At 44.4% G+C, this 24184-nt stretch overlaps 1 protein-coding gene across 7 annotated transcripts in view; it reads right to left on the bottom strand.

Moving 5' to 3' along the window:
• Window positions 1-2628: 2628 nt before the first annotated feature.
• The window catches only part of fubp3 (far upstream element (FUSE) binding protein 3), a 117409-nt gene continuing 95853 nt past the window's right edge, over window positions 2629-24184 (bottom strand). For 5 of the 7 annotated variants that reach the window (XM_085965451.1, XM_085965450.1, XM_085965453.1 and 2 more), the window contains 2 exons: window positions 6556-6695; window positions 2629-4328 (listed from right to left, as the gene is read on the bottom strand). In XM_085965451.1, the coding sequence (XP_085821577.1) occupies window positions 4320-4328; window positions 6556-6695 (149 nt within the window). In that variant the 3' untranslated portion in view covers window positions 2629-4319. The remainder of the gene's footprint in view (window positions 4329-6555; window positions 6696-24184) is intronic. The other 2 variants (XM_085965455.1, XM_085965456.1) reach the window with 1 other exon arrangement.

Here is a 24184-nt window from a genome sequence, read left to right as displayed (position 1 = left end):
TTTTAAAGAAGCGCTGTATCTGGGCAAATCGCTCGGATTCTACTACCAATAATTGCAAAAACAAAGTAATCTCCCCCACCACCACCCCCCCCCAAAATCACCTGCACACCCAACCTTCTCTCCTGAAGGCGCTGATCCAAGCTGCCGTTTGGTTCTAAAGGTTCCCCGATGTGTTCAGTTGTCATGTGTGAGGCTTCACAGTAAATGTTGGCTGGGTATTTGCCAGGGGCAGGGGAGAAGGGCACATCATAGCCAAGCCTAATACTGTCTTCATCAGACATCACCACCCACCCCCCCACCACCCAAAAACAAGATTTTTTAAGCATGGGTCTCAGGACGTGATTGAGTGTGTGAACCCTGGCTGATTTCCCCACGTCCTAGCCCAAAGAATTGTAGCACGCGTCGTGTCACCCCGGCTTCAGGTCAGTTAACTCAGCGTTCCCTCTGGTCTGGACGGTTCAGCACTGCACTGGGTGGTTGCTTCACCCATTGAACTATTGGGGAATTCATAATTTTTTTTAAAAAAAACAGCAAACTTTTTGCCACAGCTTCAGACACTCTGCCAGTGCTACCATTTGGAATGCAGGCAAGTTGAGTAGACAACACATTGCTGTCCCCTTACTATGTGATCAAGTTTAGTGCATAGCATGTGATACAGCAACATGTGTACATCTACATAAATGTAAGCTGTATACAAGATAATTCATTTAAACAGCACCATACGTCACTGAAACATGTTAAAATACTTCATATGTCAACTTTCAGAGTGCAGTGACTTATGTGGGAAAACACAACAGCCATTCTGTGCCTGCGACATCCCACAAGTTGAATGGTATCCAGGCCACTAAGAAGTCCCTACTCTTCAAATGCTGCCATGGGGTGGTCACAGCCACCTGAAGGGGCAGATGAGACTTGGATTAAGGTCTCATCAACAATGCAGCACCCCCTCAATACTATATTGGAGTGGCAGCTTAAATTAATGTTCACAAGTGTCACAACCTTCTGTCCAAAGGAGAGAGAACTACCAATGGAGCCAAGTTGTTCTGCCTATATCCTGTTATAGAACCTAATGAGCAAAACCAATTGCCTTGTTCCATTCGGGCAGCTTAATGGGGCAACTGCATCAAATGTAAATGTGTACAATGAGGATTTTACAAAAACAAAATCAGTGTGAGGACAGGTAGAAGAGGGGTGAAAAAAAAAATTCACAAACTTAATATACCAAGAAACTATCACTATCCAACTTTGGACTGCAACCACAATCATTCTTCTTCTGCTAAGCAACATACCTCAAATCATTGCCCATTGGTGTCCAGAAGTCGTTCAGGAGCTGCTATGTGCCATGTTAATAGATACTTGCATGGTGGAAACTTCTGAAGGTGCCTTAATGGAGGAGAAAATCTCAACTAATCCACAAAACTTAAAGATTTGTACATGAGCACCAAAAACAAATAAAATACTTCAACAGGGACAAGATGACAATAAAACCTTGTTTTTTTTAAAAAGTTTAAATTCGAGAGATACACATGGTGAGAATCAGTCTTTGAGGAACGTTGTACAGAGCAGAATCAGACATACTAATTACCTATTACCCACTGTGGTTCAAATAACTAAAAATAGACCATTGCCATTGATAACTGTAAAAATTTAATCAAGGGGGGAAAAAAGCTGGTCGAATAAGTGATCCTCTAACCTCCAGGGTCTCCTTTCCACCCCACATTCCTGTTGCAACCTTACTCAGTGAACCTACCGTCCAATACTATGTAACGCTAGAGTACACAGTTTGTTAGGCAGTGTTATTTTATCGATATTGTCCGTGATTGCGTCCCTCCTGAATCCAAATGCATGGCCCATTTCCCCCTCTCAACATCCTCACTGTCCATTTCCCCTCTCCCCATCTTCACTGCCCATTCCCCTCTCCCCCAATCCTTGTCCCTCCCCCCCCTCTCTCTCTCTGCTTTCCTTCCCTCTCCCCAACCTCACTGTGCTGAAATCAAAGTTATTGTGGATTTGCTATGGATTGGCTTGCTAGGTCACTTCAGGGGTCAAAAAGAGCCAAGTATATAGTGTGGGACTGGAGCCCGATGTAGACCAGTTGGCAGTTTCCCTTCCCTGAAGAACATTAGTAAACCAATTGGGTTTTTAATGACAAAATAGAAGCTTTCGTGGTAATTTTTCTTTGGTGCTAGCCCACAAATGACCAGATCTTTCAAATTGAATTTCACAACTTGCCATGGTGTGATTTGAAGTCGAGACCTCTGGGTTGCTCGTCCTGTACCGTAACTGCTACATTACCCTAATCTAATTTCACCATCTCCTGTTGTAACTCATTCTCTCTCCCCCCCCCCCCCGGACCTCAAAATTAACTCGACTCCTTCAGATTTTTCTTCCTACTACAGGCTTTTAAAAGCCAAGCGAGGCAACACCTAATCACTATGTCTTAATTTATTCCATCCTTTCTTCTGCTGTTGTCAGTGTCCTGCAACTATGACTGAGCCTTTTTCCCAGGGCTCCTCAATAAAATAAAAATCCAACAGATTTCAATGTAGGAGTGGAGAGAAGATGAGAATGCTATTAAATGGAGGGTAGCTCTCCATACCCGCCAGCAAATTAAGCAAAACCAAAAAGTCAGGCCAAATTTCCCACAAAGAAATGTTGTGGACATTTTATTATAGAGTGTAAAATGCAAGTGTCAGTAAAATAAAAGGGATACATCTCTTTATCATGCTGCACAGAGCTGTTTTTCTCTTTTTAAACCAGTCACACTTTCCAAAGTTAGACATCTCGAGCATTAATAGAAAAAAATCAGTACAATTTAAACGGAATGTCCAGTAAACTTCAGGTCATTAAAAACAGAACTGAAGTCCCCGGTTATCTACACTGTTAACTGTACAAAGGCAAATACTACAAGTTAAACAGCTTCAACTTAATAACATCCCTTTTTTTTTTTAAATCAACGTAATTTTGTTTCACATACGTAATTAATACTAGGATTCATTCACTTGCTAAACATAATCATACATTATTAGATCACACCACGTAAGAAGAAGAATTAAAAAATAGTCATTAGCATGGCTCGTGGAGACTTTGTCGAGTCCATATTCGAGAGAGGTGTATACCAAACACAACCAACCTTTTTTGTATTTTTTTTTCATACTAAAAAATAAAACCTGTACTTTCATTTATTTGTCTCATCAGGCAATTACACAGACAGGTGCAATCTAATCGCAGGACAGAACCAGAAAGTGTACGATCAAGTCTTTAGCACTTTGGGGGCCCCTTTCAGACATGCTTACAGTCCAGGATTATTGGGAGGGGGGGGGGGGGCGGGGGCGGGGAAAGGGGGTGGCAGGCAGGCTACAGTGCGAACGGTAGTGTTCTTCCATTACATCCACGTACAGATGTGTACCCTGCTGCTGTTCAATTTTCATTTATCAATTACAAAATGTGCCTAGAATCGTTTTTTTTATTTTTTTTTATTTAACATTTAAATCCTCATCTTTGCCGACAGTCACCTACGTAAAACATGTATTTTGGAAAAAAGTATTAAATTATTATTCACAGTTCTCATTTTCAACTCCTTATAAAAAGAAGTCTCTGTTGTGCTAACTTCTTTTTTCTTCTTTCCCCTCCCTCCCCACACAGTAGAATTAATGGACTAGTACAAAAATTTACCAGTCCAACACAGTTTTGTAGTTAGTGCCCACACACAGGGATGGAGGCACAGTTTCACAAAAGTGAGACATATTATTATATATATAATATATATTATATATATACTGTGGTCGTTAGTACCTTTCGGTCAGTACTGTACAAAACTCCAGACCGATACCGGTGACTCGTATGTTGCCATTACCGAGCATCAGGGTATGCAGTACCAGCACCAGTATTCCTACCCATCTATCGCTGGGATGTATACAGTTCAACAATGCACCGTCTTTGAACCCCCACATCCACACTACTTTGATGCTTTAAAAACTTATCCTGTAGTGCCGCTGATGTAGGGGAGTCATCTTTTTTTTTAAAAAAAAAATTTAAAAAAAAGAACAAACCACCATTCGCATTTTAGCCTGTCCAAACCCTGGTGTTGGTTTAAGGGTCCCCGAGGTGTTCAATCCACAACATCTGCACCCCTCAACTTCACTATTACTCCATTAATGGTAAATCTAGAAAGTTATCGTAATAAGTATTTTTTTTCTCTAGTGTTCAGAAACAAAAGTATAAGCTTTTCTTCAAGGCGTCTCAAAACTTTTCGACCTTTTTATTAAAAAAAGGCTCCACACCTATAATGATTCAGATATCTTCACAAGGACGTCAGATTATTGATCCTGCAACAGAGAAAGAAAGACAGACAGTGAGTGTCAGAACGCATGTTATGATTTCCGGGGGCAGTAGAACAAGGGTATTGGGAAGACTAGAAAAATTTACTGGTGATTGACAGAGAACGTAAAAGGGTTTCCTCCTTTTCTGTAGGCCCCCACTGTTGCTGGACTATGGTTCCTTAGGCACCAGCTGCTCTTCACCATCTTACCCAAGTGCTTATCCTTCATGGGGAGCCTTGACCTAGAGTGTCAGGAGGTATTACCATATGGGAGATATCACAACTCTAGCCTGTTCGCATCCAACATCTACACATACATTTTCTAGCACAGGCCACCGAATAGTGATCAGGAACAAACCTCCAGGCTAGTTTAATTTTTGTTGCCCCTATTAACCGGAGGCCGAGGCTAATTGTAGAGACCATACCACCGAGGCCAGCTGAGATGAACTAACTCAGCAGAGGCCGGGGAGCTTCCTAATCTGCCAGGCTCAGTGTCACATGGGGCAATGTATTTACCCATCAAGTGAAAGTTACTTTTCTATCCCTTATATCATTACAGATAAATGTTTCTCTAACCTTATAAAGGGGCTGATGGGGTAAATGTAGGGGAAAAATGTCCGCTTGTGGGGAATCCCAAACTAAGGGCCATAAATATAAAAGACAGCCACTAATAAATCCAATAAGGAATTCAGGAGAAACTTCTTTACCCAGAGTGTGGAACGCACGACCACATGGAGTAGTTGAAGCGAATAGCAGAGATGCATTTAAGGGGAAGCTGGATAAGAATGTGAGGGAGAAAGGAATAGAAGGTTATGCTGATAGGGGTAGATGAAGTAGGGTGAGAGCAGGCTCGTGAGGTGCAGAAACCCAGCGGGACCGGTTTCGGTGCTGTAAATCCTATGCTCTCTGTGGCTCAGGAAGATGATTCAGTTAGTAGCTGAGCCATACATGTCCCAGGCAATGTTCCCTCTAATTTTCTTATTGGGTGCACGGCCTCTTTAATGGGCTGCAGAGCACATTCAAATTTCCACGCATGTGTGGTTTTTCCATTCAAAAGCCGGTGACCAGCCTGCGCGGGACCTCCAGACCCTTAACAGGAACATTGGTCCCAGGCTCAATCCATGATCTGTGCAGAGTTAGCCAGGGTAGTGGTAAGGGTCATTAACAACTGGCCTCGGCACCATGGGTTAGGAAGAGGAAAGAAAATCACAACCAGAGTTCTCTCCTGATCGCTAAGTAGTGGCTTGAAGTGTGTGCGGACGCTGTGCAAGGACAGAATCAGACAAGGACAGGACTGGGTTTGGCCATTTGGTGGTCGAGTGGTTTGAAGGTTGACGACCAATTTCTTTGCTGTTGTCCATGGGATTATAGTAAGTGATCCCCCAGCTGGCTTCAGCCAGGAACACCTCAGTCTGGCAGCATTGTGCCTTTTCAATCCATTTAGAAGTGGCCGTTTATATTCATGTGTACTGGATGAGGCTCATTGCTAGATAACACAAACAACTTGCATTTATGTAGCACCTTTAACATAGTAAACTGTCACAAAGCGCTTCACTGGAGCATTATCAAACACAATGACACAACCACATAGAGAAATATTAGGGCAGGTGACCAAAAGCTTGGTCAAAGAGGTAGGTTTAAAGGTACGTCTTAAAGGAGGAGACAGGGGCAGAGGCGGAGGGGTTTAGGGAGGGAATTCCAGAGCTTAGGGCCTAGGCAGTTGAAAGCACAACCGTCAATGGTGGGGCGATGGAAATCGGGATGCACAAGAGGCCAGGCAATCTGACAACAGGCAACCTGAGCAGTTGCAGGTTTAACAAAGGCAATGGAAATATTGGAAAGCATTTTTAAACTTAGAGAGAAGATTAAAAGGACTAATGCGTATTCCAAAACTCAATTTTAAATTGGCTTCGCTGACCTTCCCCCTCCAATTTAATATCCTTACATCAACCAAGCCAAGAGCATGCGAAGCCAACTCCCTCATACCATGCTTCTCACTGCTCGAGGTACTGAAGAGTCCCTCAGGACAGCAGTTTCCTCAGAGTGTCCCTGCCCTCCTTGCAGAAAGTGCACTTTGGACCACTGCATATTGACCCAGCTAGGATTGGGGACTCGATGGTGTGAAGGATTAACTGGCATTACTGGTGTCCCACCACTCCACAGTGGGTGTTCAGGGCACTGTGTCACTCTACTACCACCACCGTGGTAATGCTTAATTGGCACTACTTGCATACCTGATGACCAGGGGCCTGCCCTTGCTGTGTGGCCTGTCCATAGTACGCTGCTTGCTGTCGGTAATACTCTGCCCAGGCTGCACTGTAATCGGGTTGTGAGCTCTGCTGTGGAGTCCCGGGGGCAGTTCCTGTGGCCTGAGCTGATAAAGGGGGGAGGGGGTGGGGGGGGGGGGAGAAAAGGAGAAATAAAGGCAACAGGATTATATTGAATCTCACAAAAAGACAGCAAAAATTGTAAAATTTAGTACGACAGGAGGTCACAATAAACCAGAGCAATGATTCAGCAAATTAGTCATTTTCTCCTATTGAACAGTGTGGAATAGAAACTGTAGGAGGGGCAGGGGGCGGGAAGAAAGAAAGAGGGCAGCAAAGGTGCTGTGAGAAATAACCCAATGAAGGAGAGAAGTGAGCACCAATTAGCACTCTGCGACTTTATAGTGTAGAAACAGGAATAGGCCATTTATCCCATTGAGCCGGATGTCATTTTTTAGCCATAGCAGGTGTGCGTCTCTCTCTCAATTTCTCTCTTCCAAACATGACAATTGATGACACCAACCCCCCCCCCCCCCCCCCACCCGCCTCAGACAATACTGCTCAGTGCTCAAAGTACCGAATACCATCTCACGACCGCTGTTTCCCCTGACTTTCCTACCCTCCTTGCAGGAAGTGAACTTTGGGCTACCACATGGCGACATAGCCAGGATTGGAGATTCAATGATGAGGAATGACTGGTAATACTGATGCCCCACAAGAATCAACTGATTCTTCCCAGCACTGATTCACTTTTAACTGACTTTAGTTCAAAGGTTGTTTAAAATATATTGGGTATTTGTATTATACTTTGGAGCACTAGTGAAAAAATCAGAATACAAAAACTTTCTAAAACTGTATTTTAACAAAGACTTGCATTTATATAGCACCTTTAATGATCTCAGGATGTCCCAAAGCGCTTAACTATTCATGAAGTAGTTACCTACACTGCTGCAATGAAGGGAAACGCAGCAGCCAATTTGTGCACAGCAGGTTCAGCTCAAACAACATTGTGATAAAGACCTGATTATCTGTTTTAGTGATGCTGGTTGAGGGATAAATATTGGCCCCAGGACACCAGGAAGAACACCCCAACTCCTCTTCAAAATAGAACATAAAGAACATAAGACGTAGGAGCAGGAGTCGGTTATTTGGCCCCTCGAGCCTGCTCCGCCATTCATGGCTGATCTGATCTTGGCCTTAACTCCACTTCCCTGCCCGCTCCCCATAACCCTCGACTCCCTTACCTTTCAAAAATCTGTCTGTCTCCACCTTAAATATATTCAATGACCCAGCCTCCACAGCTCTCTGGGGAAGAGAATTCCAAAGATTCACAACCCTGAGAGAAGAAATTCCTAATTTCCGATTTAAATGGGCAAACCCTTATTCTGAAATTATGCCCCCTAGTTCTAGATTCCCCCATGAGGGGAAACATCCCCTCTGCATCTACCCAGTCAAGCCCCTCCAGAATCATATATGTTTCAATAAGATCCCCTCTCATTCTTCTAAACTCCAGTGAGTATAGGCCCAACCTGCTCAGCCTTTCTTCATAAGGCAACCCTTTCATCACCAGAATCAACCTCGTGAACCTTCTCTGAACTACCTCCATTGCAAGTATATCCTTCCTTAAATAAGGAGACCAAAACTGTACGCAGTACTCCAGGTGTGGTCTCACCAATGCCCTGTACAGTTGTAGCAGGACTTCCCTACTTTTATACTCCATTCCCTTTGCAATAAAGGCCAACACTCCATTTGCCTTCCGAATTACTTGCTGTACCTGCATGCTAACTTTTTGGGATTCATGTACAAGGACCCCCAGATCCCTCTGTACCTCAGCATTTTGTAATCTCTCCCCATTTAAATAACTTGTTTTTTTATTTTTCCTACCAAAGTGGATAACCTCGCATTTTCCCACATTAAACTCCATCTGCCAGATTTCTGCCCACTCACTTAGCCTATCTATATCCCTTTGGAGAATCTTTGTGTCCTCCACACAACTTGCTTTCCCACCTATCTTTGTATCAGCAAATTTGGCTACATTATACTCAGTCCCTTCATCCAAGTCATCAATATAGATTGTAAATAGTTGAGGCCCCAGCACTGATCCCTGCGGCACCCTAGTTACAGTTTGGACTGTTTTCTGTTAGTTAGCCAATCCTCTATCCATGCTAATATATTACCCACAACCCCGTGAGCTCTGATCTTGTGTAGTACCCTTTTATGTGGCACTTTATCGAATGCCTTCTGGAAATCCAAATACACGACATCTACTGGTTCCCCTTTATCCACCCTGCTCGTTACATCCTCAAAGAACGCCAGCAAATTTGTCAAACTTGATTTCCCTTTCATGAAACCATGCTGACTCTGCTCGACTATATTATGATTTTCTAAATGTCCTGCTACCACTTCCTTAATGATGGACTCCAGCATTTTCCCAATGACAGATGTTAGGCCAACTGGTCGATAGATGCCTGCATTTTGTCTCCCGCCTTTCTTAAATAGGGGTGTTACATTTGCGGTTTTCCAGTCCGCTGGGACCTCTCCAGATTCCAGGGAATTTTGGTAGATTACAACCAATGCATCCACTATCTCTACAGCCACCTCTTAAGACTCTAGGATGCAGGCCATCGGGTCCAGGGGACTTGTACACCTTTAGTCTGCCTAGTACTTTCTCTCTAGTGATGGTGATTGTTTTAAGTTTCCCCCCCCACCCCAATAGCCCCTTGATTATCCATTTTTGGGATGCTTTTAATGTCTTCTACCGTGAAGACCGATACAAAATATTTGTTCAGTCTCCACCATTTCCCATGATTAATTCCCCAGACTCGTCCTCTAGGGGACCAACGCTTACTTTAGCTACTCTCTTCCTTTTTATATGCCTGTAGAAGCTCTTACTGTTTGTTTTTATATTTCTTGCTAGCTTACTCTCATAAGCTATCTTCTCTCATTTTTTTTTAAGTCATCCTTTGTTGGTTTTTAAAAATTTCCCAATCCTCTGGCCTTCCACTATTCTTCGCAACATTGTATGCTTTTGTTTTCAATTTGATACCATCCTTCACTTCCTTAGTTAGCCACAGATGGTTCATCCTTCTCAGTCTTTCTTTCTCACTGGAATATATCTTTGCTGAGAGTTATGAAATACCTCCTTAAATATATACAGGTATATAAAAAGGAAGAGAGTAGCTAAAGTAAACGTTGGTCCCTTAGAGGATGAGAATGGGGAATTAATAATGGGGAATGGGGAAATGGCAGAGACTGAACAAATATTTTGTATCTGTCTTCACGGTAGAAGACACTAACATCCCAATAATGGATAATCAAGGGGCCACAGGGAGGGGGGAACTAAAGACAATCACTAAGGAAAAAGTACTTGGTAATATAATGGGACTAAAAGACGACAAGTCCCCTGGACCAGATGGCCTGCATCCCAGGGTCTTAAAAGAAGTGGCTGCAGAGATAGTGGATGCATTGGTTGCAATATACCAAAATTCCCTGGACTCTGGAGAGGTCCCAATGGATTGGAAAACTGCAAATGTAACACCCCTATTTAAGAAAGGAGGGAAACAGAAAGCAGAAAACTATAGACCAGTTAGCCTAACATCTGTCATTGGGAAAATGCTGGAGTCCTTCACTAAGGAAGCAGTAGCAGGGCATTTGGAAAATCATAATGCAGTCAAGCAGAGTCAGCATCGTTTTATGAAAGGGAAATCATGTTTAACAAATTTGCTGGAGTTCTTTGAGGATGTAACGAACAGGGTGGATACGGGTGAGCCAGTGGATGTGGTGTATTTGGATTTCCAGAAGGCATTCGATAAGGTGCCACATAAAAGGTTACTGCATAAGATAAGAGCTCACAGAGTTGGAGGTAATATATTAGCATGGATAGAGAATTGGCTAACTAACAGGAAGCAGAGAGTCGGGATAAATGGGTTATTTTCCGGTTGGCAAACAGTAACTAGTGGGGTGCCACAGGGATCGGTGCTGGGGTCTCACTATTTACAATCTACATTAATGACTTGGATGAAGGGACGGAGTGCAATGTAGCCAAGTTTGCAGATGATACAAAGATGGGTGGGAAAGCAAGTTGTGCAGAGGACTCAAAGAACCTGCAAAGGGATAGACAGGCTAAGTGAGTGGGCAAACATTTGGCAGATGGAGTATAATGTGGGAAAGTGCGAGGTTATCCACTTTGGCAGGAAAAATAAAAAAGCAAATTATTTTTTAAATAGAGAGATTACAAAATGCTACAGCTCAGAGGGACCTGGGGGTCCTTGTGCATGAAACACAAAAAGTTAGCATGCAGGTACAGCAAGTAATCAAAAAGCAAATGGAATGTTGGCCTTTATTGCAAGGGGGTTGGAGTATAAAAGCAGGGAAGTCCTGCTACAACTGTACAGGGTATTGGTGAGACCACACCCTGAGTACTGCGTACAGTTTTGGTCTCCTTATTTAAGAAAGGATATACTTGCATTGGAGGCAGTTCAGAGATGAGTCACTAGGTTGATTCCTGAGATGAAGGGGTTGACTTATGAAGAAAGGTTGAGCCTATACTCATTGGAATTTAGAAGAATGAGAGGTGATCTTATTGAAACATACAAGATGCTGAGGGGGCTCGACAAGGTAGATGCTGAGAGGATGTTGCCCCTCGTGGGGGAATCTAGAACTCGGGGGCACAGTTTCAGAATAAGGGGTCACCCTTTTAGAACTGAGATGAGGAGGAATTTCTTCTCTCAGAGGGTCGTAAATCCGTGGAATTCTCTGCCCCAGAGAGCCGTGGAGGCTGGGTCATTAAATATATTAAAGGTGGCGATAGGCAGATTTTTGCAAGAAAAAAAAGCGATGGGTTATGGGGAGCGGACAGGGAAGTGGCTTTGAGCCCAAGATCAGCCATGATCTTATTGAATGGCGGAGCAGGCTCGAGGGGCCATGTGGTCTGTTCCTGCTCCTATTTCTTATGTTCTTAGAAATGTTTGCCACTGTTTTTCTACAGTCTTACCCCGTAATATATTTTACCCGTCCACTTTAACCAAGTCTGCCTTCATACCTTTGTTTAAGTTCAGGACTCTAGTTTGAGACCTAGCATTCTCACCCTCAAACTGGATTTGAAAATAGTGGCCATGGGATCTTTTACGTCCACCTGAGAGAGCAGACAACACCTCAGTTTAACGCCTCATCTGAAAGACAGCACCTCCGACAGTGCAGCACTCCCTCAGCACTGCACTGGAGTGTCAGCCTAGATTTTATGCCCAAATCTCTGGAGTGGGACTTGAACCCTCAACGTTTATGTTAAGTATGTGTATTGTATTGAACAATTAACACAAAGACTTAAACGTATAACTCAAACAGGTCTTTACTGGTTGGAGGTAGGGACTATACATAGGTCTTTACTTCATGCCCACAGGCGGGAACTGAGGGGGATCAGTACCCACAGTACTATTTATACCCCTATGGCCAGGAGTGGTACTGCGTATCACTACGCCCAACAAGTAGTGCAGTCCTGTCCATAGGTTCAAAGTAGCACACATATTACATACACAACATTCCTCCCTTCCTAGCTTTACAGTCATCTCCCCATTTAACATAACGTAGTAACATATATACATACATAACTTCAGGTTTACATAACAGAATAACATAGATACATAGATAACTTCATGTCAAAACAGATCACAGATTCAGTCTCTGCGGAAAACAGTTCACAGATTCAATCTCTGTGGTGTAGTCGGTTCACGTTGCTGGAGTGACTCATTCAATAGTCCTTCCATGGATTTAACAGTTTGAACTTCCGAACTGAATTGGCTCCGTTCGGAGGGACCACGTGTGTGATCTGGTAGAGGTGATAATGGTTCAGATGGGTCATCTTCTGTTTTTACTTTTCCTTTTCTGCTTCTTGGAGACTCTCTGGGCTCCATTGTCAGCTGCCACAGCTGCCAGCTGCATGCGCAGTTCCTCCTCCTCTTCCTCCTGTTTCCGTCGTAGAGCCAGCTTCTCCCGATGTTCCGTAGACTTTTGGTGCTCCTCCATGATTTCTGCACTTTGGGAGTCGAAGTTACAAGCTGGGCAGGGCAGGACAGGACATCGTAATATTCGGTGTCGTCCTGAGCTAGACCAGTGAGAGGGTCGTCTATTTCCTCCATACCCAGCTGGACGTTAGCCAGCTCTTGTTCCAAATCCAGACATCTTTCCTGAAGAGACTTCTTCATGTGTACCTCTGCATCCAGCTTTTTCTGGGCTTTCAGCAAGTCGTTTACTAGTGACCTCATTTGTGATTTTAATACTTCAACTTCCTTTGGAGATTGATTGATCGGACTATGCAATCCCTCTACCGGAGCAGCTGTTTCAGCGGTCTGTTGTTCTACGTTGACGTGAGTCAGCGTACTTTTGGCATCCAAGGGCTGCTCTGTTGCAGTCATCTCAGTCTGTGTTGCCACCTCAGCTCTTCCAATAACCTTTGAGAGCTCCGAACCCCTTTCGTTTGAATATTGAAGTTCATGTTCAAGTTTTTCCCCATTTCAGAGTCCTGTCCTTCAGCATATGCAGGAGTTGGCTGACCGTTAACTCCTCTGACATCAGACGTTTTGTGTGCTCCTGCTCCATTTTCTCCATCAGCTGCTTCTGTTGTCTTTCCAGATTCTCCAACTCTATATCAAAGAACTCTTTCGTTGCATTCAACTCTTGCTCAAAACGGCGAAGCATTTGTTCGAATTGCTGTTGTAGTTTGAAATGGAGTTGAGTTCGAGCCCGGTGTCCCTCAGAAATGGGCACATCAGTAGACTTGCCAGACTCAGAATCCACAGTTAAACTATGTTGTTGTTGCTCAGTGGAATTCTGTGCTGAAACTTTGTCTTTTGCACCTGAGTTGGGCTTACCATCATCCGTTCCAGAGTCTGGGCCGACTATCTTCACCGAGTTCTCACTCGTTATTGTTTGTAGGAAATGCCAGTCCATATTCATTTTCCTAATCCACTCCCGTCCTAGTAGTGGAGGACCTCCTTCAGATATCACATATAAGTCCATTATTTGACTGTCTTCGCCCTTGTGGACCACTGCAACCTCTATTTTCCCGATGGGGTACACTCTTTGCCCCGTGTATGTTTTCAATATAATCCCCGTATCCTGTAGGGGAATATGTTGGAATAACTTTCCGTAATCTTTCTTATTTATGACCGTCAATGCCGATCCAGTGTCCAATTCCAGTTTTACTTGGACTCCTTCTATCTGAAGAGTGACCCAAATTGTCTGGAGGTCTGCACCCTTACCAGCGTTGAGTACTCTTAAGCTAGCCAGTTCATTACAGCTTAAGCTAGCCAGTTCATTACTGCTAGCGTCTGAATCGGACTCCTGTTCGGTCACCTTGTGTACCTTTGCGTATTTTCCTTGCGGTGACTTCTTGTTGCTGGTCTTCTTCCCTGACCTGCATACTCTAGCTATATGTCCAAGCCTACCACAAGTTCTACATTCTTGGTTTTTAAACCAACACTGGTTCTGATCATGCGTTGTCTTTCCACAACGATAACATTTGCCAGAACTCACACCCAATTTGTGTGCACTGAGCTCCGGTGACCGTAGCTGCATTACTGCCGTGCCTCTCGCTGCGGCTTCGTGTGCTGCTGCCATAGTGACCGCCTTCTCAAGCGTCAGCTCATTCTCCTCGAGCAGTCGCTTTTGTGTATCCTGTTTAAATAAACCACACACAAATTTGTCTCGAAGTGCCTCTGTCAGTCCCGTTCCAAACTGGCAATATTTCGCTAATTTACGCAATTCCAGCAAATAATCAGCATTGCTTTCATGCTGTAGCTGCCTTCTGTCGTAAAATTTAAATCGTTCCGCTAGCATCAGCGGCGTGGGGTTTAGATGATCTTTCAGGACAGTAACAATCTCATCGAACGTCTTATCCGCCGGTTCATCTGGTGATAACAGGTGTTTCAATTGCCCGTATGTCTTCGCACCCATTAAATTTAATAATGTTAGTGCTTTATCAGCCTCACGAATTTTATTGGCCTTACAATAATTTTTAACTCGTTCAACATATATGGCCCAATCTTCGATGTCACTATCAAAGTTGCTAATATTCCCGTGTTTAGGCATTGTAGTACTTTATCAGATTTGCAATTTCTCAGATTTTTTTTTTTAAACTGTTATCCAAGATGGCGGCTTCCCGCTCTTGCCGTCGTCCTCCGCCCACAAAATGGCGGTTTTCCCGCTTCTGCCTTCTTCCCCAGCGGTTTTCCCGTGAAAAATGGCGGCTTTCCCGCGCTTCTCGTCGCTGACTTTCAGCCCGACTGCGGCTCTTATCTCCTGTGCGATCGCTGGTGCGCCGCCCGCCCGAAACGGTTCTCAGCCCTTATCACCGGTGCGATCGCTGGCCCGCTAAGCGCCTCCCGCTTGAAGCGGCTCCCGGCCTCTGGCTCACCCGCTCGGCGGCTCTTGCTCGCTCCCTCCCGGGCTCTGGCTTACCCGCTCGCGCCCTCCCGGGCTCTGGCTTACCCACGAGGTTATGGAGGCTTCAGGGTCCTAATGCCTGTCGCTTCCAGTCGCTGGAAGCTGTCAGGATTTCTGCTGCCCTTCAGTTTTCAGTGGGGTGTTGAGGATTGGAACCTCTCTTCAACGTCCTGTCTTTGGACGAAGCCGCTGTGGAATAACTGCCGCAGGGTTCGAACCGACTCGTCGCCAGTGTTAAGTATGTGTATTGTATTGAACAATTAACACAAAGACTTAAACGTATAACTCAAACAGGTCTTTACTGGTTGGAGGTAGGGACTATACATAGGTCTTTACTTCATGCCCACAGGCGGGAACTGAGGGGGATCAGTACCCACAGTACTATTTATACCCCTATGGCCAGGAGTGGTACTGCGTATCACTACGCCCAACAAGTAGTGCAGTCCTGTCCATAGGTTCAAAGTAGCACACATATTACATACACAACAGTTTAGGAATCAAAAGGCGGGAGTGCTACCCACTGAGACACGGCTGAAACTGATATTCAGTGGATCTAGTTTAAGACTTTTACTAATTAGAGGGATCATAATACCCATCAAACGCAAGGACCTTTTGGGTATATGATAGGGCAGAAAACAGAAGACCCCACTCCCCCCAACTAATCTTTTAGTCAGCATTTTATTCCAATCCTTTTGTTCCACACATACTGTAGCAGTTATCCAATCAATTTCATTACATTTATGTTCTTTCCTCTGTTTCCACCTTCCTCTTCCCCTCCCCCCACAGATGTCATGCATATGTGGATATTAAATTACATCCCTGGATTGACATCAATTTTGATAGACAAGTATTTCCTACAAGTGCTGCAGTTTCTTTCTTCAAAATCAAAGCAAGAATAATAATCAAGGGGAAGCGCAGACACGGACCTGTCAACTATTTGCACCATTTTTGCTGGTGACTGAATTGAGCCTCATTTACACATACTGGACCATCTTGGTTCAGTTGCCTAACAGCAGCGCATGGAAATTAATCTACGGTGGCTATCAGGAGTGGGAGACCTGTCAAAACCCTTTCATGCCACTCCTGAAATGCCCCATTTCCTTGGTACTTACTTTGATAAGTCTATTATACTCAGATGAGTACAATGCTTATACCGTGTGTGCTATATAGTTAAGAGATTTAAAATCTGACACCAGTACAAATGAATTAACATGCGACACTCGAGTCTCAAGGCCCAGAAATGGAGCGATTTCCTCAATTCCTAGCATAGGTTTTGAGTAGAAGCTTTTAGTATTTTACAATAGCTTGCAGGGCTGTGGGGAGAGCGGAGGACTAATTGGATATCTCTTTCAAAGAACCGGCACAGACATGATGGGCCGAATGGGCTCCTTTTGTGCTGTAAGATTCTATATCATGCCTTGAATATAGAAAACCATCAAGGCGCCTCAGAGGTGTAATCAGGCAAAAATGGTCGCTGAGTCAAGGAGGAGCTATTAAGAGTGGAGAGGTGGGTTTTAAGGACGGGCTTAAAAGGAGGAGGAGGTGGAGATACAGAGGGGTTTAGGAAAAAAAAATTAAGAACTTTGGGCTTAAACAGCTGAAGGCACAGCTGCCAATTGGGGGGGGGGGGGGGGGGTGGGGGTGATGTACAAGAGGCCAGAGTCAGAGAAATGGAGAATTCATTGGGGGTGGGGGGTTTGTAGGGCTGGTGGAAGTTACAGAGGTAGGGAGGGACAACATCATGAAGGGATTTAAACACAAGGATGAGAATTTTAAATTAGAGTTGAGGGGAGTGGTAGCCAATGTACGTCAGCAAGTACAGGAGTTCTGGGTGATTGGGACTTGGTAAGGGTCGCACACAGGCAGCAGAGTTTTGGATGAGCTGAAGTTTAGAGCATGAGGGATGGGCAGCCAGTGGAACATTGAAGAGTCAAGTCTGGTGGTGCTTAAATGAGTGTTTCAGAAGATGGGCTGTGGCAGAAGCAGGCAGAGGTGATGGAAGTAGGTGATCTTTGCGATGGAGAGAATATGGAGTCGGAAGCTCTGCTCGGGGTCGAATAGGATGTTGTGGTTGCTAACAGTCTGGTTTAACCTGAGACAATGAGGGGGCGGGAGAGCGATTTGCGTTAGTGCCAAGGGTACGGAGTTTTTGGTGGGAGCCAAAGACGATGGGAAAAATGTTAAGACTCTTATAATTCATGGCATGCCAACCTCTGAATAGCTGATGTCTTGTTGTATATCTAATGAACTGTAGAATTCAAAAAAGGTGCAACCAGATCATGATAAATGGATGATCTTAGTAAATGTTTACCCAGGGATCCCACAAGGAACAAGTGGTCCCAATTTTCTCATTTTCAATTATTTGGTGGTGGAGTTGTGAAAAATAATGCGCTTTTTGCTTTGGACACTGACATGAATCTTGTCATTCATGGGAAATGACATGAAATAATACTGGGCGGCCTGCTGGTGGCGCTGTCCAGGGAGAGTATAAATACTCGGGCATGGGTCTAGCTTGCTCAGGACATTCTTTAACAGGAACTAGTGAAGGACCCAACTAGATCTCCCTGTTGAAAAACAGTTGATTAAAGCTTTGTTTAACGCTTAGACCAAGTGCCTAGTAGTTTTCTTACGTCAGACACCATCTGCAGGGCGGTTATAACAGCCCCCGCCCACCCCCTTAAATACAACAGGTGGCCAAATCATTGAAGACCAAGACAAAACTGGATAGGGGGTCGACAGAGCACCGTGCCAAGACCAAGTCAGTAAACCGAGTATGATGGACCGAAACTAGGGCTATGCTTGTGTCATGGCATGTTTTTTTTTTGGGGGGGGGGGGGGGGGGGGGGAAAATCATAGATTAGTCATGGCAAAAATGTCAAATGCCATGGAAATCACAATAAAAATTGTGACCCGGTTTTGAAGGGCTATTGCTGCTGGTGTTCCACTGGCAGGTACTAGGTCTCATTTCCCCGAGATGGCTGTGTAAAGTACTGGCTGCTATGTCTGGAGGTTTGGGTAGTTGGAGATGCTGTTGTGTTTGTTGGTGATGTTGGGGGTGGCGTGCGGTGGCAGGGGTGTACCTGTTGGTGGTCCTTGCTACTTGAGATAGGCATAGGTTGAGAACGAGATCACATTCAGCAGTTTTACTGGTGTCAGCCAGTGGTTCAGTTGGTAGCACCCTTGCCCGAGTCATCAATGACCTTCCCTCCAATAGGAGGTCAGAAATGGAGATGTTCGCTGATGACTGCACAGTGCTCAGCACCATTCGCAACTCCACAGATAATGAAGCAGTCCATGCCCACTTGCAACAAGACCTGGACAATGATCAGGCTTGGGCTGATAAGTGGCAGGTAACATTCACACCACAGAAGTGCCAGGCAATGACTATCTAACCACCTCCCCATGACATTCAACGGCATTAGCATCGCCAAATCCCCCACTATCAACATCCTGGGGGGGTCACCATTAACCAGAAACTTAACTGGACCAGCCACATAAATACTGTGGCAACAAGAGCAGGTCAGAGGCTAGGTATTCTATGGAGAGTGTCTCACCTCCTGACTCCCCAAAGCCTTTCCACCATCTACAAGGCACAAGTAAGGAGTGCGATGGAATACTCTCCACTTGCCTGGAGGAGTGCAGTTCCAACAACACTCAAGAAGCTCAACACCATCCAAGTCAAAGCAGCCCGTTTGATTGGCACCCCATTCACCACCTTAAACATTCACTCCCTCCACCACCGGCGTACCATGGCTGCAGGGTGTACCATCTAAAAGATGCACTGCAGCAACTCACCAAGGCTTCTTCTGCAGCACCTACCAAACCCACGACCTCTTCCACCTAGAAGGACAAGGGCAGCAGGCACATGGGAACACCACCACCTCCAAGTTCCTCTCCAAGTCACACACCATCCTGACTTAGAAGCATATCACCGTTTCTTCATCACTGGGTCAAAATCCTGGAACTCCCTACCTAACAGCACTGTGGGAGTACCTTCACCACACGGACTGCAGTGGTTCAAGGCGGCAGCTCACCACCACCTTCTCATGGGCAACTAGGAATGGGCAATAAATGCTGGCATTGCCAGTGATGCCCTGATTCCATAAACGAATAAAAAGTCAGAAGGTTGTGGGTTGAAGTCCCACTCCAGAGACTTGAGCACAAAAATCTAGGCCGACACTCCAGTGCAGTGCTGAGGGAGTGCCGCACTGTCGGAGGTGCTGTCTTTTGGATGAGACGTCAAACCGAGGCCCCGTCTGCTCTCAGGTGGATGTAAAAGATCCCACGGCCACTATTTCCAAAGAAGAGTTACCCCAGTGTCCTGGCTAATATTTATCCCTCAATCAACATCATTAAAAAACAGATTATCTGGTCATTACCACATTGCAGTTTGTGGGAGCTTGCTGTGCGCAAATTGGCTGCCACGTTTCCTACATTACAACAGTGACTACACTTCAAAAAGTACTTCATTGGCTGTTAAGAACTTTGTGACGTCCGGTGGTCGTGAAAGGCGCTATAGGAATGCAAGTTTTTCTTTTTAGTGTTCCAGGTAAACTCCAACTTAAGGATGGAAGGAGTAGAGAGGAGGGGGGATGAGAAGAATTGGGAGTGGTACCGTTACTACATGCATTCCCCCTGTAGGTGCGGGTTTCCCTTGGTTCAGGCAAATCAGAGATAAGCTCCCTCTGTTGTTTGAGGGGTGTATTTATTTTCAACATGGAAGTAGATTTTTCGGGGTGTATTTATACTTTGGATCCATTCCATCTCCAGACACAGTGCTCCTTAATATGAATTACACTGCCCTAAACGAGCACCATGAATGAGAGATGCCCAGCTTATATCAGTCCACTACCAATGCTCAGTAACAGATCTGCCAGCTGGGATTTTACAAGTGGAAAGTTTTCTGTTTGCCGCACTCAGCCAGGCTGAGAGATTCAAATTAAGGAGTAGTGTACAGGGACTAAAAGGTAAAAAAATTGAGTGGATCAAAATTAAAAATACACCAAAAGCATTCAAATACAATTAGTAATAACAGAAAATGCTGGAAAAACTCAGCAGGCCAGGCAACATCCATGGAGAGAAAAATAGAGTCAACCTCTTTGTCAAGACAAAGAGTTTGACTCGAAACGTTGACTCTATTCTCTCGCCACGGATGTTGCCTGGCCTGCTGAGTTTTTCCAGCATTTTCTGTTGTTATTTTGGATTTCCAGCATCCGCAGTATTTTGCTATCAAATACAATTAGTGTTAGCTCACTATCATATGCAACAGAAATAGCCTCCCTCATGTGTCAAAAAACATTGTAGAACTGGAGGGTGAAAAAAAAAAAAAATCACAGAACCAGATTGAAAATCACCAGATCCGTAACAAAGGTACAGCCTCAGTCACGAGGTTGCACCACCTTCAATACACTCACTGAACGCCTTGGTTTGGTAATTCTAGCTGCTCTGCATTTAGACAAACTCAGAGCGATGGAAAATCCTCTGGAACACACAAACTTGCAGTTATACCGTGCCTTATGCCCTTCAGGATGTCCCAAAGCACTGCAGTGCCAAATTGGCAACATCCCACAAACAGCAAATGAGATGAATGACCGGTTAATCTGGGTTTTGTTTTTTTTTTTTTTTTTTTTTTAAATTGGGTGGTGTCCCTTGAGGAACGCTGGGCAGAAAACCAGGAGAGCTCCCTGCTCTCCTTCCAACATCATGAGATCTTCTACAATCACCTGAACAGGGCCTTGGTTTTAATGTCATATCTAAAAGACAGCACTCCTGCAATTCAGTACTCCTGGCGTATGCCACTGTAGTGTCAGCCGAAATGATGGCTCAAATCCAGAGTGAGGCTTGAGGTGAGTGTATTCCCAACTGAGCCAAGTTGACAATCGTCTCAGTTGGCACTACTCTTGCATCTGGTACAAGTGGGAGCACGTTCAGCTCCCACTCGTCTCCATCAGCAGTTTTGCTGTTCTACAATACCTTCATCTGCCCAGTAATAGAATGTCGCAGTTCTGCTCAACAGGACACAAAGACAAGCCATCATTGCTCAACTAAACCCAAGCAAGGTGATAGGAGGATGACAATGATTTACCTCACACCAGGATCTCTACATTTGGATGATGATGATGATGATTTACCTCACACCAGGATCTCTACATTCAGGAGATGTGACTGGGTAGTTAGTCCGCTAAGGTCATGAGTGAGCGCTTAGCGGGTGCTGAAGGGAGTCCTCCAGAGGTACTGCTGCACCACAACCTTCTGCATCAATTCAGAAAGTCCACACACCATCAGCTGCAGAGCTTCATGCACTGTTTCTGCAGGTGGAACTCTCTCTTCCAGACAGTATTACTGCCTGCAATACTATCCCCTGTACTCAGAAACTTCAATGCAAAGTTAACCATCATTTGCTGAACCAGGGTCACTGGGGCAAGGATTAGCCTGTAAGACTGCTCATACATGCAGCTTTCCAATCATTCCTTCAAATGAAAAAACTACAAATATATATATAGCTATTAAAACTGACATGCACCTTCAGAGGCCAAGTATGACAAGATCAACCACCTCACAGTCTGTATATGAAACAGTTCTAAAATCATAAGAATGTACCTTTCCGATTATTCTATTTTGAATCCATTTTACAAATACAAATCCTGACATTATTCACCAAGTTACTTCCTGCTTTTTGAACTTCCGTTCCTGCTATTATCTCTTCATACGTTACCTGTTCCTAATTTAGATGCATGACCGCTGTTCTTAAGTTTTGTACTCTCTCAGTTTATTCTTCACCAGCTTATACTTGCTGTCTTCCAATCATTTGCTTAGCCTATTGCTCTTCAAGATCTTCCTGATCTTTTTCCAACAACTCATCGGAGTCTCTTTGTAAATCTACAACTGATGAACTTACATATTTGGCTATTCCGTCCAGCTTTGGTCCCATATTCTAGTGCTTGCGTGGTTGACGATTAACCAGCAGCACAGACTCCGTTCTCTACTCATTATTAAATGTTGAGAGAGCCATTTAAAAGCTTACCCTGGTCAAATCTGACAAAAATCCCATCCATCCAGATAAAGAGATTTTTCATCAACTGTGTGACTGCATATTTATACCCAAACTATTTCATATACCTGCTACCAGGCTAGTTTGTTAGAAGATAAGATTTTAATACTAAGTTATATATATAGTTAAAAATCAGTGCATACCCATTAGGTGTACATCGGAGCCCCTTGGTAGAGATAGCTAAGTAACGAGCCTTTCAGGATAATAAAACATGGAGATAATTTTATACCAGATGTTTCCATTCAGCAATGTGACAGTGTTACAACAGATGAAGCGCTCTGCTGGTAATGAGGTCACAACCCACCGATGGTTCATGGGGATTACATTTATGAACAGCATAATAGCTAACTGCCTGTGCCAACAGCCACAATCCAACAATGGCCCTATTGTAAATGAAAATACTACCCTTAAACAGTAATCTGAAATGGGGGATACAGCAACAATGAAATACAATACCATTCTCCCTGGATCCCCCATTCACTGGCCCCCACTTCCCACAGGTGGGTTTCTAACCTGTGCGCCACACGAGGGGCAGGCTCCTCAACTCCAAGTGGAATAACCTGCACGTACCACAAGTCCTTCTATGCTGTGAAAAGGCAAGTCAGCAGCTCTATGACACTTAAGCACACACAGTATCTCAGTTTCTCAATGTTGGATGAGTTGTTACTCTCAACCAGTTGCAGCAGTGTTAGACGATACTTTTTGTCAATGGTCCCAGGGATCCCTGATTCAGCGTGTATCATGGCTATAATTATAGCATACAAGCTGGCACACAATCCAGTTCATCCTATTCCAGAGATTTACCATCACAACTTCAGAGTGGGAGTGGGAGTAAGATATTTTGGGAGCATGTGAAACAACACGTGTTCCTGACCAGCTAGTGCATGAAGCTTGCACACAGGCTGTTAAAATGACTGGAGCAGAAAACCACAAATTGCACTCTACAGGTGTTTAAACTAGGCCATAAAACAGTTTCAAAATGCAGCGCAGAATGGCAGATTTGAGGGAGAGAAATGCCTGTGCAGTGTCAGTGACTCCCAGGGGTTGTGAACATACTATTAATCACAAAATAAAGGCAGTTAACAGATTAGCACTTACAAATGAGCCACTGTGCAAGTGCAAGGGACAAAACTACACAAAGATAAAGTATTACACTAGGCAGAAGAGATTTCTGCACACATGAGAAAATGAATCAGAATTGGCTGCTGCATGGAACATAAACTGAAGAAATGTCCGTAAGGGTATAAACGATTAATTCAGTAAAATGAAACTAATCCCATGGATACTATTATTAACGGCTCAGGATTATAACAATTGTTCCAAACCTCTCATTTAAACTGCCTAGGGCAGTTTCCTGTGCAACTGATTTCAGTGTTTGCTTGTGCCAAGGACGAACAAGATTTTAAATTTCACATTTAAAAAAAACTAACATTTTGGAATCTGAAAACAATTCTCTTCAACCAACCAGAGCTATAACTGGTGAGTTCATATACAAGTTAAAAATGTGACATCAGTCTTCCATGGCAGCAGTGCGAGAACCTTCTTGATCCTGGATCCAGTGAGCAGACCTGCTGCTGTAACAATTCCATCCCTTCACTCCTGAAGGGGTTACCCCAGGCTGGGGCACTGTTCCATGGCACCGCAGTGACTTACTCAAGTGGCCATTCTTCATACAAGCAGAAAGGCTATTCCACCATAACCACATCGGAGCCCAACTCTGGCTTTTACAAGAGGTGGGGGGGAATTACAGGATAACAATCAAGAGCAGGAGCCCTGGTTGGTAAGAGGGGAGAAAGAGACAGAAACCAACCGCCGCATCCCAACAGCCATCCAGGCTAACACAGATTGAACATGGGACTGTCGCGCTTGCATTGCTCAGTTCCTCTTTGGGAAGTGTAGGAGAGAGAAAGAGTTGACTGGGCTTTGGTAAGGGGATGAGAAGGGACAAATGCACAGGGATCAGAGGAATGGTATGAGAGTGTTTCTTCCTAACTTCAGAAACATCAAAAATCTCAGAAGACATACCCAGGCAAACTATTACCCAACATGGGCCTGGATCTGATGGACAGCAGTACCAGCGTCAGAGATGACCAAAGATTGGGGTTG

This window comes from Somniosus microcephalus, chromosome 23, assembly GCF_052327205.1.
Source record: "Somniosus microcephalus isolate GS21.2 chromosome 23, FLI_Smic_1.0, whole genome shotgun sequence".
Classification (NCBI taxonomy): Eukaryota; Metazoa; Chordata; class Chondrichthyes; order Squaliformes; family Somniosidae; genus Somniosus; species Somniosus microcephalus.
This window is presented reverse-complemented; position numbering and strand designations above follow the sequence as displayed.